This window comes from Lepisma saccharinum, chromosome 1 (genome assembly GCF_977018435.1).
Source record: "Lepisma saccharinum chromosome 1, izLepSacc3.1, whole genome shotgun sequence".
Classification (NCBI taxonomy): Eukaryota; Metazoa; Arthropoda; class Insecta; order Zygentoma; family Lepismatidae; genus Lepisma; species Lepisma saccharinum.
This window is the reverse complement of record NC_139229.1, coordinates 74,143,000-74,156,406: the sequence shown is the minus strand read 5'-3', so window position 1 is coordinate 74,156,406 and position 13,407 is coordinate 74,143,000. Positions and strand designations below refer to the sequence as shown.

Sequence of the window (13,407 nt, the reverse complement as noted above, 5' to 3'; positions counted from 1 at the left end):
ACTTATGTGCATATTAATTAATGCATTAATTTCTAAATGGTGCTTGTTACAGTAATAAAGTAATTTGAGTGAGTTCTTGGGAGTTTTTATGGTTTGTGGTAGCCAGGTCACAAGTGTAACTATTTCAGTGTTGGAGAGTTTTGCAAGAGTTTGAGACTAGATCTTGATACTTAGGCGCCACTTGCCTCCAAATGCTTCAAACATAGTTGCCAGCATCAAAAACTTTTTTCACTAAATGGAAAACTTAGTTGCCAAAATATACCTCAATGAATCAAGACTAAACAAGTGACATCACGATATCAGATATTGAACACTGTTAAATTAAGCTATCATCTGCTTTCTACAATGTACATTATAACAACCCGTGGTGCCTGTGAGGGTTAAGGCCTAACTACCAACTGCCGGCCTCACTCATCCAACCAATTACGGGGTGACGTGTGGTTAGTACGACGAACCCCCAGCCGTTGTTGTAGGTTTCTGTGACCATATTACGCTACTCATTCGTAGCTCTTCAATTACCTCATGATGCTGGGTGGCCACCAGTCCCATTCACAGGCAGTGATCTTAGGAGAAAAGTTGTTACGCTTCCCCCAGGATACTCGAACCTGCATGCATCCTGTAGCTGTAGCCCAAAGCCTAACGCCTTATGAAAAAATATAAATATGCTGACCAAGGCAGTAATTTATTTTATTAAAAACATAAACTAAACGTAACGTTTCAACCTTCTAGCAAGGTCTTCATCAGACTCTGTATCAAGTACAAAAGTAACAAGATACCAAAAACAGGGCATTATATACACAAAACATTACTCCCTCCAGACTAATAGAAAGTTGTTTTGGAACTTTCTCGCAGGTGGCTTTCACTATACTTTCACCTAAAAGGCGAAAAATATATACTTTCATATCGAATGTGAATTGGGCTTTATATATCACGCTCTTTTTCCTTCATTTTCTTCCTTCTCCTCTCCTCTTTCTCTCTTGTCCTTTCCACTCTTTCTAACACTTTCTTCCATTCTTTGTTTAACTTCAGTCCCCCATTCCAGTTCATTGTGTCTTCTTCACCTCTCTTCTCTATTTCCTTGGCTTCCTTCCATTTTCTTACTAGCATTCTCTTCTCCCTTCCTATCTGCTTAGCCTCATCCCACTCTATGTCATGTCCCGTTTCTCTCGTGTGTTTAAATATCGCATTTCTCTCTCTCTTAAGTCGTACATCATCCCTATGTTGTTTCAACCTATCTTTCAGTCTGTTTTTCGTTTCTCCTATGTACACACTCTGACATTCTTTACATTTTACTTCGTAGATAATCCCTTCCTCTTCCTCTTCTCTGTTTTCCTCTTTCTTGTTTGCATTCTTCGCTATTCCTAAGATGCTTCTCCCTCCCTTTCTGTAAGTTTTAATGCCCGCTTTCCTAAGCACTTTGCATATCTTTTCTGTGGTCTCACCCATACTCCTTATTCCAAACCACCTCTCTTTTTCTTTCTCTTCATCTTTCTCTTTCTCTTCCAATTCTCCCCTTCCTCTTTTCTTCCTTCTTCTGTTTATGTCCAGTCTATCCTGCTTCTCATAGCCATTCTTTTCCAGCTGTTTCCATAGGCTATTTATTTTGCCTTCTTTTTCACATTCCTTCGTGCATATTTTCGTTATTCTGTCCTCCATATTCTTTATGAAATTTCTTTTTGTCACCTCACTTACATCACTTCTTTTGTGGCAGAATACCCCTGCTGCACACTTCTTCTGATGCCAAGCGGTTTCAATTTCTTCTCCTCTCTTCCTTTTCATCAATATATCAAGGTAGCTTAACTTGCCTTCTTCTTCTATTTCAAGTTCCAATAAAATCCCTCTTTCTTCATCTTGTATTTCTTTGGCAAAAATGTCAAGCTGCCAAAGAAATACAAGATGAAGAAAGAGGGATTTTATTGGAACTTGAAATAGAAGAAGAAGGCAAGTTAAGCTACCTTGATATATTGATGAAAAGGAAGAGAGGACAAGAAATTGAAACCGCTTGGCATCAGAAGAAGTGTGCAGCAGGGGTATTCTGCCACAAAAGAAGTGATGTAAGTGAGGTGACAAAAAGAAATTTCATAAAGAATATGGAGGACAGAATAACGAAAATATGCACGAAGGAATGTGAAAAAGAAGGCAAAATAAATAGCCTATGGAAACAGCTGGAAAAGAATGGCTATGAGAAGCAGGATAGACTGGACATAAACAGAAGAAGGAAGAAAAGAGGAAGGGGAGAATTGGAAGAGAAAGAGAAAGATGAAGAGAAAGAAAAAGAGAGGTGGTTTGGAATAAGGAGTATGGGTGAGACCACAGAAAAGATATGCAAAGTGCTTAGGAAAGCGGGCATTAAAACTTACAGAAAGGGAGGGAGAAGCATCTTAGGAATAGCGAAGAATGCAAACAAGAAAGAGGAAAACAGAGAAGAGGAAGAGGAAGGGATTATCTACGAAGTAAAATGTAAAGAATGTCAGAGTGTGTACATAGGAGAAACGAAAAAGAGACTGAAAGATAGGTTGAAACAACATAGGGATGATGTACGACTTAAGAGAGAGAGAAATGCGATATTTAAACACACGAGAGAAACGGGACATGACATAGAGTGGGATGAGGCTAAGCAGATAGGAAGGGAGAAGAGAATGCTAGTAAGAAAATGGAAGGAAGCCAAGGAAATAGAGAAGAGAGGTGAAGAAGACACAATGAACTGGAATGGGGGACTGAAGTTAAACAAAGAATGGAAGAAAGTGTTAGAAAGAGTGGAAAGGACAAGAGAGAAAGAGGAGAGGAGAAGGAAGAAAATGAAGGAAAAAGAGCGTGATATATAAAGCCCAATTCACATTCGATATGAAAGTATATATTTTTCGCCTTTTAGGTGAAAGTATAGTGAAAGCCACCTGCGAGAAAGTTCCAAAACAACTTTCTATTAGTCTGGAGGGAGTAATGTTTTGTGTATATAATGCCCTGTTTTTGGTATCTTGTTACTTTTGTACTTGATACAGAGTCTGATGAAGACCTTGCTAGAAGGTTGAAACGTTACGTTTAGTTTATGTTTTTAATAAAATAAATTACTGCCTTGGTCAGCATATTTATATTTTTTCATAATAATGGAAACAAGGCTTAATGGTGTTATAACTAACGCCTTAGACTACATGGCAACAGTGCAGGACAACGATGTGCATTAGCCGTGTATATTATATATTTTAAGTCCTGCACCATGGCTGTTGCTTTGGCTATGAAACATGTGCTGGTTCGAGTCTCTTGGGACAATCGTTACAACTTTTCTCCTGAGATTTCAGCCTGCGTATTGGACCGGTGACCACCCACCATTCTGAGGAAATTGGGGAGCTACAAATGAGTAGCGTAATCTGGAAAACCTGTAACCATGTCTGGGGGTTTTTCGGGCTAACCACACATCACCCTGTATATGGTTGGTTGATGGCACACCTCTGCTGAGACATGTGGGAGTGAGACTGGCAGTCTGTAAGTAGGCCGTGGCCCTCAAGTCCTGTTGTGCCATTGGTTGTTAACATTATTATTGCTTTTAATAATTAATTCAACTACTTGGTTTTGTCTATACAGAAACAACTAGTACGATTGCAGTATGGGAAGAAGTGTGGCTAGAGGCTACTCCAGGAACTGAGGCCGGTATACGAATTAATCTAAGAGAAATAACTGAACTGCTGCAGTCAGCTTTAGAGTGTGCATCGTGGACAATGAAGGCTCAGGTGAGCTGGGATTTTCTTCCTTACTTAATGTGAAGCTTTACTCGTAACCTTTATGCCCTCACTGCCTATGTAGCTGGAGTGATAACCTATTGAAACTAATAAAGGTACTTATGCTTCTTTGGTGGTTAAACATGTTGCATAATCAACTTATGATCTTGCCACCAAGAGTTCCAAAGTTGTGTCTTCACCTGGGCATGGATTTTTGTTTCTTTGTGAGAGTTCCTTCATCAGTTTTTTTTTTCATCTAATCATTATTCAACCTCATCATCATGATTAGCTTGAGGAGGTAGAAGAGTTTGTAATAAAAATCTAAATATTAGAAATTAAGTACAGGTATTTTTATTTACAAATTTAAATTATTGTAAGTGAATACTATAAATTGCAAGTGGACTGTGAAAATCTACTTAAGCTTTTTCCTGAAATACTATTTTATTAATGTATTCTATTATCACAGTAGTTTTAAAATTCAGAGTACCAATTGGAAAAGTCAAGAAATCAATGTAAGAGTGAAAGGACATGTGAAAGTTATTGCTATTCTTCTTCTTATTATTATCATCATAATTATTTGCCAACATAGCAGATCCAAAAATATATTTTTACCTTTCCTCTGACAAGCTTTTTGTTTGTTTATTTTCAGGATTGTTGAATAAACTTTATTTAAATAGTAAAGATGTAAAGTTAAAAATTTGGCATTTATTTACTATGTTAAAGCATTACAGACTGGAAAAGTCCAGAAATTTGTTTTGTTACAATAAAGGGCAACTCAGACTATTTTTCAAAATTAACTTTTGACAAAGATTAGTTACTATTTGTAGTAAATATAAAAATATGGTACAAAAGAAGGCTCAAATTTAGTATTGAAGTCTCTTTATAAATATGCAGTTCCTTTTTCTCATGAGAATATTATATTATTGAATCAGAATTTATATTCTTCATGAATTTTTTTGCATATACAGTAAAACCTCGTTAATCTGGACTAATGGGGGGTATAAGTTGACCAGTTTAACGACAGTCCGGATTAACTGAAATAATCTAAAAGAACAGTAGAAAGTGCATTAAAACTCCATTTATAGCAACAAGACACATTTATTATGGTGTATTTAAATGGCATAGCCCTAAATACAGTACAGTACCAAGTCTGCAGGAAACAGAATTTCATCAGTGGTTGACTGCCTTTTCTTTGGGGGGGGGGAGTTGACTTCTAGCCACGTTTAAAACCTTGCATTCTGCTTTTTTTCATTTTCTTGCCTGTCCGGATTAAGCGAAGTCCAGCTTATCAAGGTCCAGATTAATGAGGTTTTACTGTATTTAAATGGTTGGCACAGTTGTAATGTTCACATTATACAAAATAGCAAAAGAGAGACGAATCTCCTTTTGAGAAGTGTAATTTGATTGCTATCTATTTTTGTTTTCAGGCTGCCAATGCTATAGGTACCGTAGCAACCAAGATGGGGAGCCAGCTAGATGCTACACACAGAACTTTGCTTACAGGCATTTTATTGGCTGGTCTCTCTGGTCGAACGTGGAGTGGAAAAGAGAGTTTATTGAAAGCCCTAGCCAAATTGTGCATAAACTGCAAGTATGTAAAGTAACTATTCTCCATACACGCAAAGAGTTCTTTTAAAATTTTTGGCACAGTGTGGTATTCCCAGATTTTACATTTTCCCTCATTTTGGTCCATTTCGCCTTTAACCCTTGACTGTTTCCTGGTGATGTTTCAACCCTTTTTACTAGCGATGGGACAGATTAATCGGTATGCTATTGGCCGATATACGCATATCAATGCATCGGTAAAATTACAGATTATTTTACCGATCCAATATATCAACAGATATCTCACAATTTAGACAAAATTCTGCCATTTTGTTATAATTTTTATGGATAATCTCCATGCCTTACTTTTTAAAAAAGTAAATGTGTTAAAATATGCAACTTCTTTTGCATTGCATCCACCTTGAAACATAAATTTATTAAGGATGTCAATGATGCATTCAGGTTCTTCAAGGACCATTTAGAATGTTACGTATATCAGATCGGTAGAATATCGGTTATCGCTATCGGTACTTTATCAGTATCAGTCATTCTTACATTTTACAATGCTTTTTCAAGACCAATAGGGACAAATTAATCTCTATTCTATTGAATCGGCCCTTTAGGCATATCTGTGTATGAGTTTATCGGGAAGATTGCATGTAAATTTACCAATCTGATATGTCTGTAAACAGCTCTAATTTAGTGCAAAAAATTTGGCCACTGTAATTATTAGAGCCACATATTTATGGTGAATGAAATACCAAGATTTCGGTACAGAAAATGGTACATTTCAAGATCAGAAGCAGTTGAATGGAACCTCGATTTTACATTTTTCAGGGGACCAAGCTGGAAAAACTTAATATGTAGGAATATGTAAAATTGAGGAACGTTATATCGGGGTTTGTGAATATAACCCTAAATTTGATTTCAAAAGTACACTTATTACACAAAATAAACATTTCCCTTCTTATAGAGCATTTATGTAATTATCAGAGTAATTAAGTTATTCCCATGAAAAAGAGTATTTTTTTCTTCTCAAAATAATTCCAGCAAATTAATCAATTTTTCATGATTTGCATAACTCGCAGAATAATTCAGACTTCAGAAAGTGTGGTGTCTGTAAATAAACTCTAAATTCATTATCATGAGTTTAGTTTGCATTTTGTGACAAACCATGCTAGGAAAATGCTCCTCACACCTTTCAAAAACAAGAAAAATGAACATTATGGTGTCTTACTTTGCATTTCATGTTTCCATCAGAAACTAAGTATGCATGCCTGTAGCTGTTAGAAAGGAAATGTTTCTTTTGTGAACTAGGTATAGTATTTGGAAATCAAATTTAGGATTGCATTCTTCATTTTAATGCTGAAATATTTTATATGAACAGATTCTCTGGGGTATTGACCAGGTGAGTTGTGGAAATGATTCCAACCTTTCGAGAGCTAACATCACTCTCATCTTCAGGGTAGAAGTGCAGTTCTGAGCATCGACCCGGTGTATATACGTTCATGGAGGGGGGGGGGGGATCTCGGTGAAGATGGCGGACCAATCGAGTGGCGTGTCTGCTACATGCGTGTTTCTGGTTAACTAACGCTAACCAGGCTGGGTCCCGTGTCGCGATTAAGATTGTCTTTTTCTTCATAAATGGCTATTGCTTCCTTGATAATACGGTCCCAGTAGTTTGAAGTTTTGGCTATGATTTCTGTGTTGCTGAAATCTGGTCTACGTCCCTCGTTGATTGAATGTTCTGCTAGTCCCGACTTTTCAGGGTGGAAATACTTGATGGAGCTTTGATGTTCTTTACAGTGCTGTTCTCTTGTCCTACCCATTTGCCCAATGTATGCTTTCTTGCATTTGCAGGTAATACGGCAGAATCCCGGTGTTTTGAGTCCTAACTCATCCTTGAGGTTGCGTAGTATGCTTCTGATCTTCAGAGGTGGTGTTTGAATGGTTTTTATGTTATGTTTCTTTAGAATTCGGCTGATAACTCTGGAGAGATTTCCGGTGTAAGGAAGGATGGCTATCTTCTGGTCAGCTTTGTCCTTGTCCCCTGGTGTGTTCGGATTCCCTGATGTGTCTGGGTTCCCCGATGTTTCTGTTTCCCTTTCTGTTTGAAAGCTGTGCAAAGATGTCCTTTTTCTTCTGATAGATGCTCCACGTCTCTGATGGAAATGGTCTGGTGAAATAAAGTAGAGAGAACTGTAGCTCATTGAAATGGGTGGTGAAAACTGTTGTCATTGAGATATAGATCGGTGTGAGTCTGTTTCCGGTATACACTGTGACAATAGAACAGCACTGTAAAGAACATCAAAGCTCCATCATCAAGTATTTCCACCCTGAAAAGTCAGAACATTCAATCAACGAGGGACATAGACCACATTTCAGCAACACAGAAATCATAGCCAAAACTTCAAACTACTGGGACCGTATAGCAATATAGCATAGAGAGCAATAGCCATCTATGAAGAAAAAGATAATCTTAATCGCGACACTGGGCTCGAACTGGACCCAGCCTGGTTATTGTTAGTTAACCAGAAACACGCACGTAGCAGACACACCACTCAATTGGTCCGCCATCTTCACTGGTAGCAGACACACCACTCGATTGGTCCGCCATCTTCACTGGAATCCCCCCTCCACGAACCTATATACACCGGGTTGACGCTCAGAACTGCATTTCTACGCTGAAGATGAGAGTGATGTTAGCTCTCCAAAGCTGGGAATCATTTCCACAACTCACATGGTCGATAGCCCAAGAGAATGTGTTCATCATTCGTCGCCAGGAAAGCTTCAAGTCTTACATCATGTTATATGTCACTTTTAATCCTGAAATGTATAGTTTATGTACCAAAGTCTTGATCTTTTATTCACCCCATATTCACTTTCTTACTTAGCATCGTAACCTTGTAATCAAGGGGACCCAGGTTCGATACCCAGTGAAGGCACATAGTGGTTCGGATCCCACTATAAACTGTAGGTCCAGTCCCAATTAACCTTACTGTGCATAAAGTGGACTTAAAACACCAACTCAATCAATCACTTTCTCACTGTTTTCTCATTTTCTCAATAGGACTGCTTTTAGAGAAGATGCATCTTCTTCGTCTCCAGGTGATAGTGTTTCACTTACAATTGTGGATGCAGTTGTAAAAGAATGCAAGAAAGAACAGCTGCTGTACAAAAGACACGCTCTCCAAGCATTGGGTGATATACTGTATGCCTTAGATGTGGATAGGTTTTCCGATGTATATGAAATAGTTCACGACGTTCTTAGTAAGGTAGGTGTCATATGTTGTTAATTTCCTTGATATGAATTTTATTATGGACTTCCCCAGTAGTGTCATTGCTTTGTAATCAAGGTCTCCCAGGTTTAATACCTGGTGGAGGCCTATAGTAGTTCAGATCCAACTTTTAATTGTATTTGCAGATTCATATGAGGGACATCGATTCTATTAACCCATTTTCTGCATGTGATCTCGCCATAAGCTTTAATGGGGATGGGACAGATTAATTGATGCTCTAACGGTATCAACCATTGTAAGCACATTGATTTATCGGCAAAATTTTGCTGATCCGATATATCTATAAATAACTTATAGTTAGTTCATTATTCTGCTATTCTGTTAAATTTTTATGGACATAAAGATGTAATCTCCATTCTATACTTTTTTAAAAAGTAAATGTGTAAGTATATTTAGCATTGCAGTTACTTGCTAAGGAGATCAATTGACCATTCACTTTCTTCAAGACTTGGTTATCGATATCGGTGAACTTTATATCAGCACTTTGTATCGCTATTGCCCAAAATTGCATATTGGTCCATCTTTAATTTTTAATGATGTATTACAAAACGGTGTGAAAATCTTATATGTAGCCAGTGATTGATCGATATTTATGATTTGCACATTAATATAATATTTTCAAAAATTATATTCTCATTTACTGTTACATTTATTTTTCCTGTTGCAGTATTATGATGACATATTGTAAGGCATAAGGCATATTGTACAAAATCTAAAGTAATAATTTCTTTCAGTGCTCTGATAAGAAATCATCAGAACGTATGGATGATGACGAGTGTTCAGCAAATCGTGAGGATCTAATTAAATTAAAAGAAGTTGCCTATGAATCTTTAGGAAAAGCCTGGCCCAATAAGGAAGACACACAAGGTATGTGTGTAGATGTTTATCTTGTAGGGCTCTTAGTATATCCTAAAAGCTCTATTGATCCAAATAAACAACATTGCGTAATTAAATACAAAAATGCAGAAGTGTAGGTATAACAATGCACATCCATTAAAGGGTAGAAGGCTTAACTCTGTTGCCTTCGTATAGCTGCAGACAAAAGTATGCTAGCATGTTGGGTGTCTGTGAAAACCAATCATATTAATGATCCAGCCACCACTGTTCTCAAAGGCTACTGCAGCCAAACAGCCTATTTTTTAAAAGAAAAGCTTGGCTAGACCCTTGACCTGCTCTATTCGAGCCATTTTCAAAAATTCCCATCCTTTTAAAAAACTGATATGTTATTTCAAATTAAAAACATTACATCTGGTTAGAATTACTTCTACAGCATTTATTTTTTTCAAATTAATTAAATTTAAATTAAAATTCAATTTAACGGAAAACATCAAGGAACTCTGTGAAAGCAATGATGATTTTGAATTGCCTGATGATATTTGGGATTAATAATTTAAAAATAATAATAATAATAAATAAAAAATGTGATGATTTTTTTTTATTCGAAGTAAAAATAAAACAGACTGCTTGTTTCACAGTTAAGTTGCTATATTACAAAATGTAACATTGACAACATCCATTTTATAACAGATTATTTTTTGTTATATTGTTTTTACCATTGTTATAGTATGCTGAGCATAAGCAACCACCTGTAAAGCTGTAAGTCCAATAATAATTTGTTGAGTTTAGTTGAGGTACCATTGTTATAACTGGATCTTTAATCAAACTAAAAATAAATGTCTGATGAAGGGAGCGTGTGTTCTGAAACGTCACAACGAAAAACGTATGTTTTTATGCTTGTAATAACCGTAGACTACAAGAGAAATAATCCTTCTAGAGCATTCACTTGAATCTTCATTTTCTTTATTTTCACTATTGTCCAGATATTTGCAATAGTTTAATAGCCACAAAACTATTGCAAATATCTAGACAATAGCGAAAGACAGCCACATTATGAATATTTTAAAGCAAAACTCTGATAAATTACTTTAACATAGTTCCAATGGAATATTTATGTATTAACATTTAAAAATGTTCTGAACTACTATGAATTGTTGCAATTTTCAATAATCTTAGTGTTCAATATTAGTATCAGTTCAAAGTGATGTAACTCTGCCCTGTTCTTAACTGTTTCAGTTACATTTTTCATCCCACAGACTTTTATCCATTACTTAAAACATCGAAAAAGCACAGCTTGAAAAATCATGTAGCTACCTTTACGTCTGCAAAGGAACAGACAATGTGAGCACATCAGCAATAGAGTGGAACTGTTGTAACACTTGGTGGCAGCAGGAGCGCAGAGATATGCTTGCTGTTATATGCAGAGGAACCTCGATTTTATGTTTCTGGGGGGACCAAGGCAAAAAAAATAATCAAGGTTTCACTGTAATAACTTTCATAAACCAAATTAGCTGCTACATAAAAATGTAACAGGGTGTCTACCAGTCAAGAAAAAGTAATCAACAAATAGGTCAAGATGTCCGTAAAGAGTCAAGAAATTAAACTTGTGGTCAAAAAATATTTGCTCTCACAATGACTGATTGATTTAGTTTATTTTACTTCTCTTTTCTGTCCCTTTGGCTAATCGCGAAGATTAGAATGAATGGTGGTAAGATAAGATGGAAGAAGGGACAATCACAAATATATAGGGACAACAGCACGAGCCCCACGTAAGATTATACTGGCTCTAAGACCATATGCCGGAGCCTCGCTAGTCTGCCACAAACAGTCCAGGATGCATTAATAGATAATGCAAGTCTAATTCTCTTGTTAAATACAGCTTCAGTTTTCATCTTAACTGGCCTTTTGGTAGGGGATTTTCATCAAATAAATATTTATTTTCTTAATTGCTAATTTATTTAAGTAGGGGTCTGTAAATAATGGTTACGGAAGACGAAAAAGGTCAAGAATTTTGGATTTTTTTATGTTGGTAGACACCTGTGTAAGCAAAACATGCAAGCTCAACCAGGACTTCTAAGTCTCTGGCATAGGATGCCATTACTCGAATCAAATTTGCTACCAAGGAAACCCTGACTTTGAGTTTTCTGTGTGGAATTGTCAAATTTCCTACAAGCTTACAGACTTTTTTCTTCCTTTTTCAAATATAACTTGTAAGTGCATTCTGAATCTCATGATATTGTTCTAATCTTTCAGCAAAATACAGAGAGCAGGTACTTCAGCAGTGTGTCTCGTGCCTGGCCAATAGCACTCGCCAGGTGCAAGTGTCAATAGTGGTAGCCCTTCGATATTATGTGGAAAGGCTCTACTTGCTGGATAAGAAGGATCTCTCAAAGACTGAAACGGAAGAGCTTAGTAGGATCTTAAACCAAATGTCAAAGGCACTTGCGTATGCACTAGGTATGTAAAAGGAGACTTGTTCAATTTTAATGTACATATTACATCCACAACAAATGTCCAATCTCTTGTACCAGTAAATTCGATCTACTTCTGCACTATTTTTTCTGTTTTGATAACTTTTAGGATTGTAAATGTCAAGTTTCCTACTTGCCCATGTTCTTTTTGTAGTTTAAATGCTATATCAGTCAAAAAAAGAGGAATTTTTCTTACCTGTTGAGGTCATTCCAATTTGCAAATCATATCAAAGGCTCCAGTGAAGTAATTCCTCTCGTGGTATATTCCTTCCAGGTGGAACTAATTGAGTGTTTGACTCAGTCTTGAGTCTGAAGTTCCTGGATTCGAATCCCAGCTACAGCTATGTTGTGTTCAGAAATACAGATAGTGAAGTCAGTTTAAAGATTGAACTTGTAAAATGGTACAACTTGTGTTCATTTCTTTGCAAAAAAAAATTCTTAAGAGAGCATATGTAATATTTGTTGTAATTTTGTAATTTACTAAAGAGAATGTGTATATTTGTGCAAAACTGGTGCATTACCATTTTATAATAAATTTTGTTTTTAGAATTGGCTTTACCTAATTTTTCAAGTGACGTTATTCTGGTTATCAGAAATGTTTCTATAAGTTGTCTCTGCAGAGAGTGACTGAAAGAGGGAGAACAGTATTTTATTAAATATGATCATTTAATTATTATCATTGTTCCACATTAAATGAAAATGTAATTCTCATTCTTCTGTTACTTTCTTTTCTCTGCACAGGAATTAGCAAGCATACTGGTCTCAGGAAAGAAGCTTTAAGTGTTGTTCTACTTCTAGGCAAAAAATTAAAAGGTACAGTATTATTTCAGAGGTTCAGAATTAGCTACTGTTTTTCCATAGAGGTTCCAAATAGATAAGAGTCATGCATATTTAGTTTTTGACGAAAACACGAAATGTGAAATAACATTGTAATGTTAATTTCTCATGTTTCTGAAAGGTGTGAGGTGCATTTTCCTACCCTGTTTTGTCACGAAATGATGCGAAATGAACTGCAAAATGCAAAATATACTCAAACAAAAAATTTCGAGTTTATTTACCGACGTGACACTTTCTGAAGTTTGAATTATCCTGTGAGTTATGCAATTCACGGAAAATTGATTAATTCTGCTGTACATATTACAGAAGCAAAAATGAACCCCTTTATACACGAATAAACTTAATACTCTGGTAACAACATAAATGTGCTATTAGAAGGGATATGTTTATTTTGTGTAGTTAGTGCAGTTTTTAAATCAAATTTTGGATTTTATTCACATTTTTTAAATCAAAATGTCATTTTTATATACCACTGTTTCACCGCTATAACAGTGAAATTTTATTTTATTTACTTCTTTTGGACACAAAATTTTGCTTTTTTATTTATGAAAAATATATGACTACAAATAGATAATTTTTTATAGTGCTGACTAGTTCATAAGAACAGGTAATAGCTTTACCTTTGAAATCACATTTGTAATATTGATGCCGGTTGCTTAACAAAGGTAACAATATATTGCATGTGTGAACAAGTAAAGTTTGTAG

The 13,407-nt window shown here is 36.0% G+C and overlaps 1 protein-coding gene across 1 annotated transcript in view; it reads left to right on the top strand.

Annotated features, from left to right (window-relative positions):
* The window catches only part of LOC145996545 (proteasome adapter and scaffold protein ECM29), a 102,217-nt gene that overhangs the window by 85,836 nt on the left and 2,974 nt on the right, over positions 1-13,407 (top strand). The window contains exons 31-36 of the mRNA XM_083133049.1: positions 3,580-3,725; positions 5,141-5,304; positions 8,329-8,533; positions 9,292-9,424; positions 11,648-11,851; positions 12,607-12,678. Coding sequence (XP_082989175.1) covers positions 3,580-3,725; positions 5,141-5,304; positions 8,329-8,533; positions 9,292-9,424; positions 11,648-11,851; positions 12,607-12,678 — 924 coding nt within the window. The remainder of the gene's footprint in view (positions 1-3,579; positions 3,726-5,140; positions 5,305-8,328; positions 8,534-9,291; positions 9,425-11,647; positions 11,852-12,606; positions 12,679-13,407) is intronic.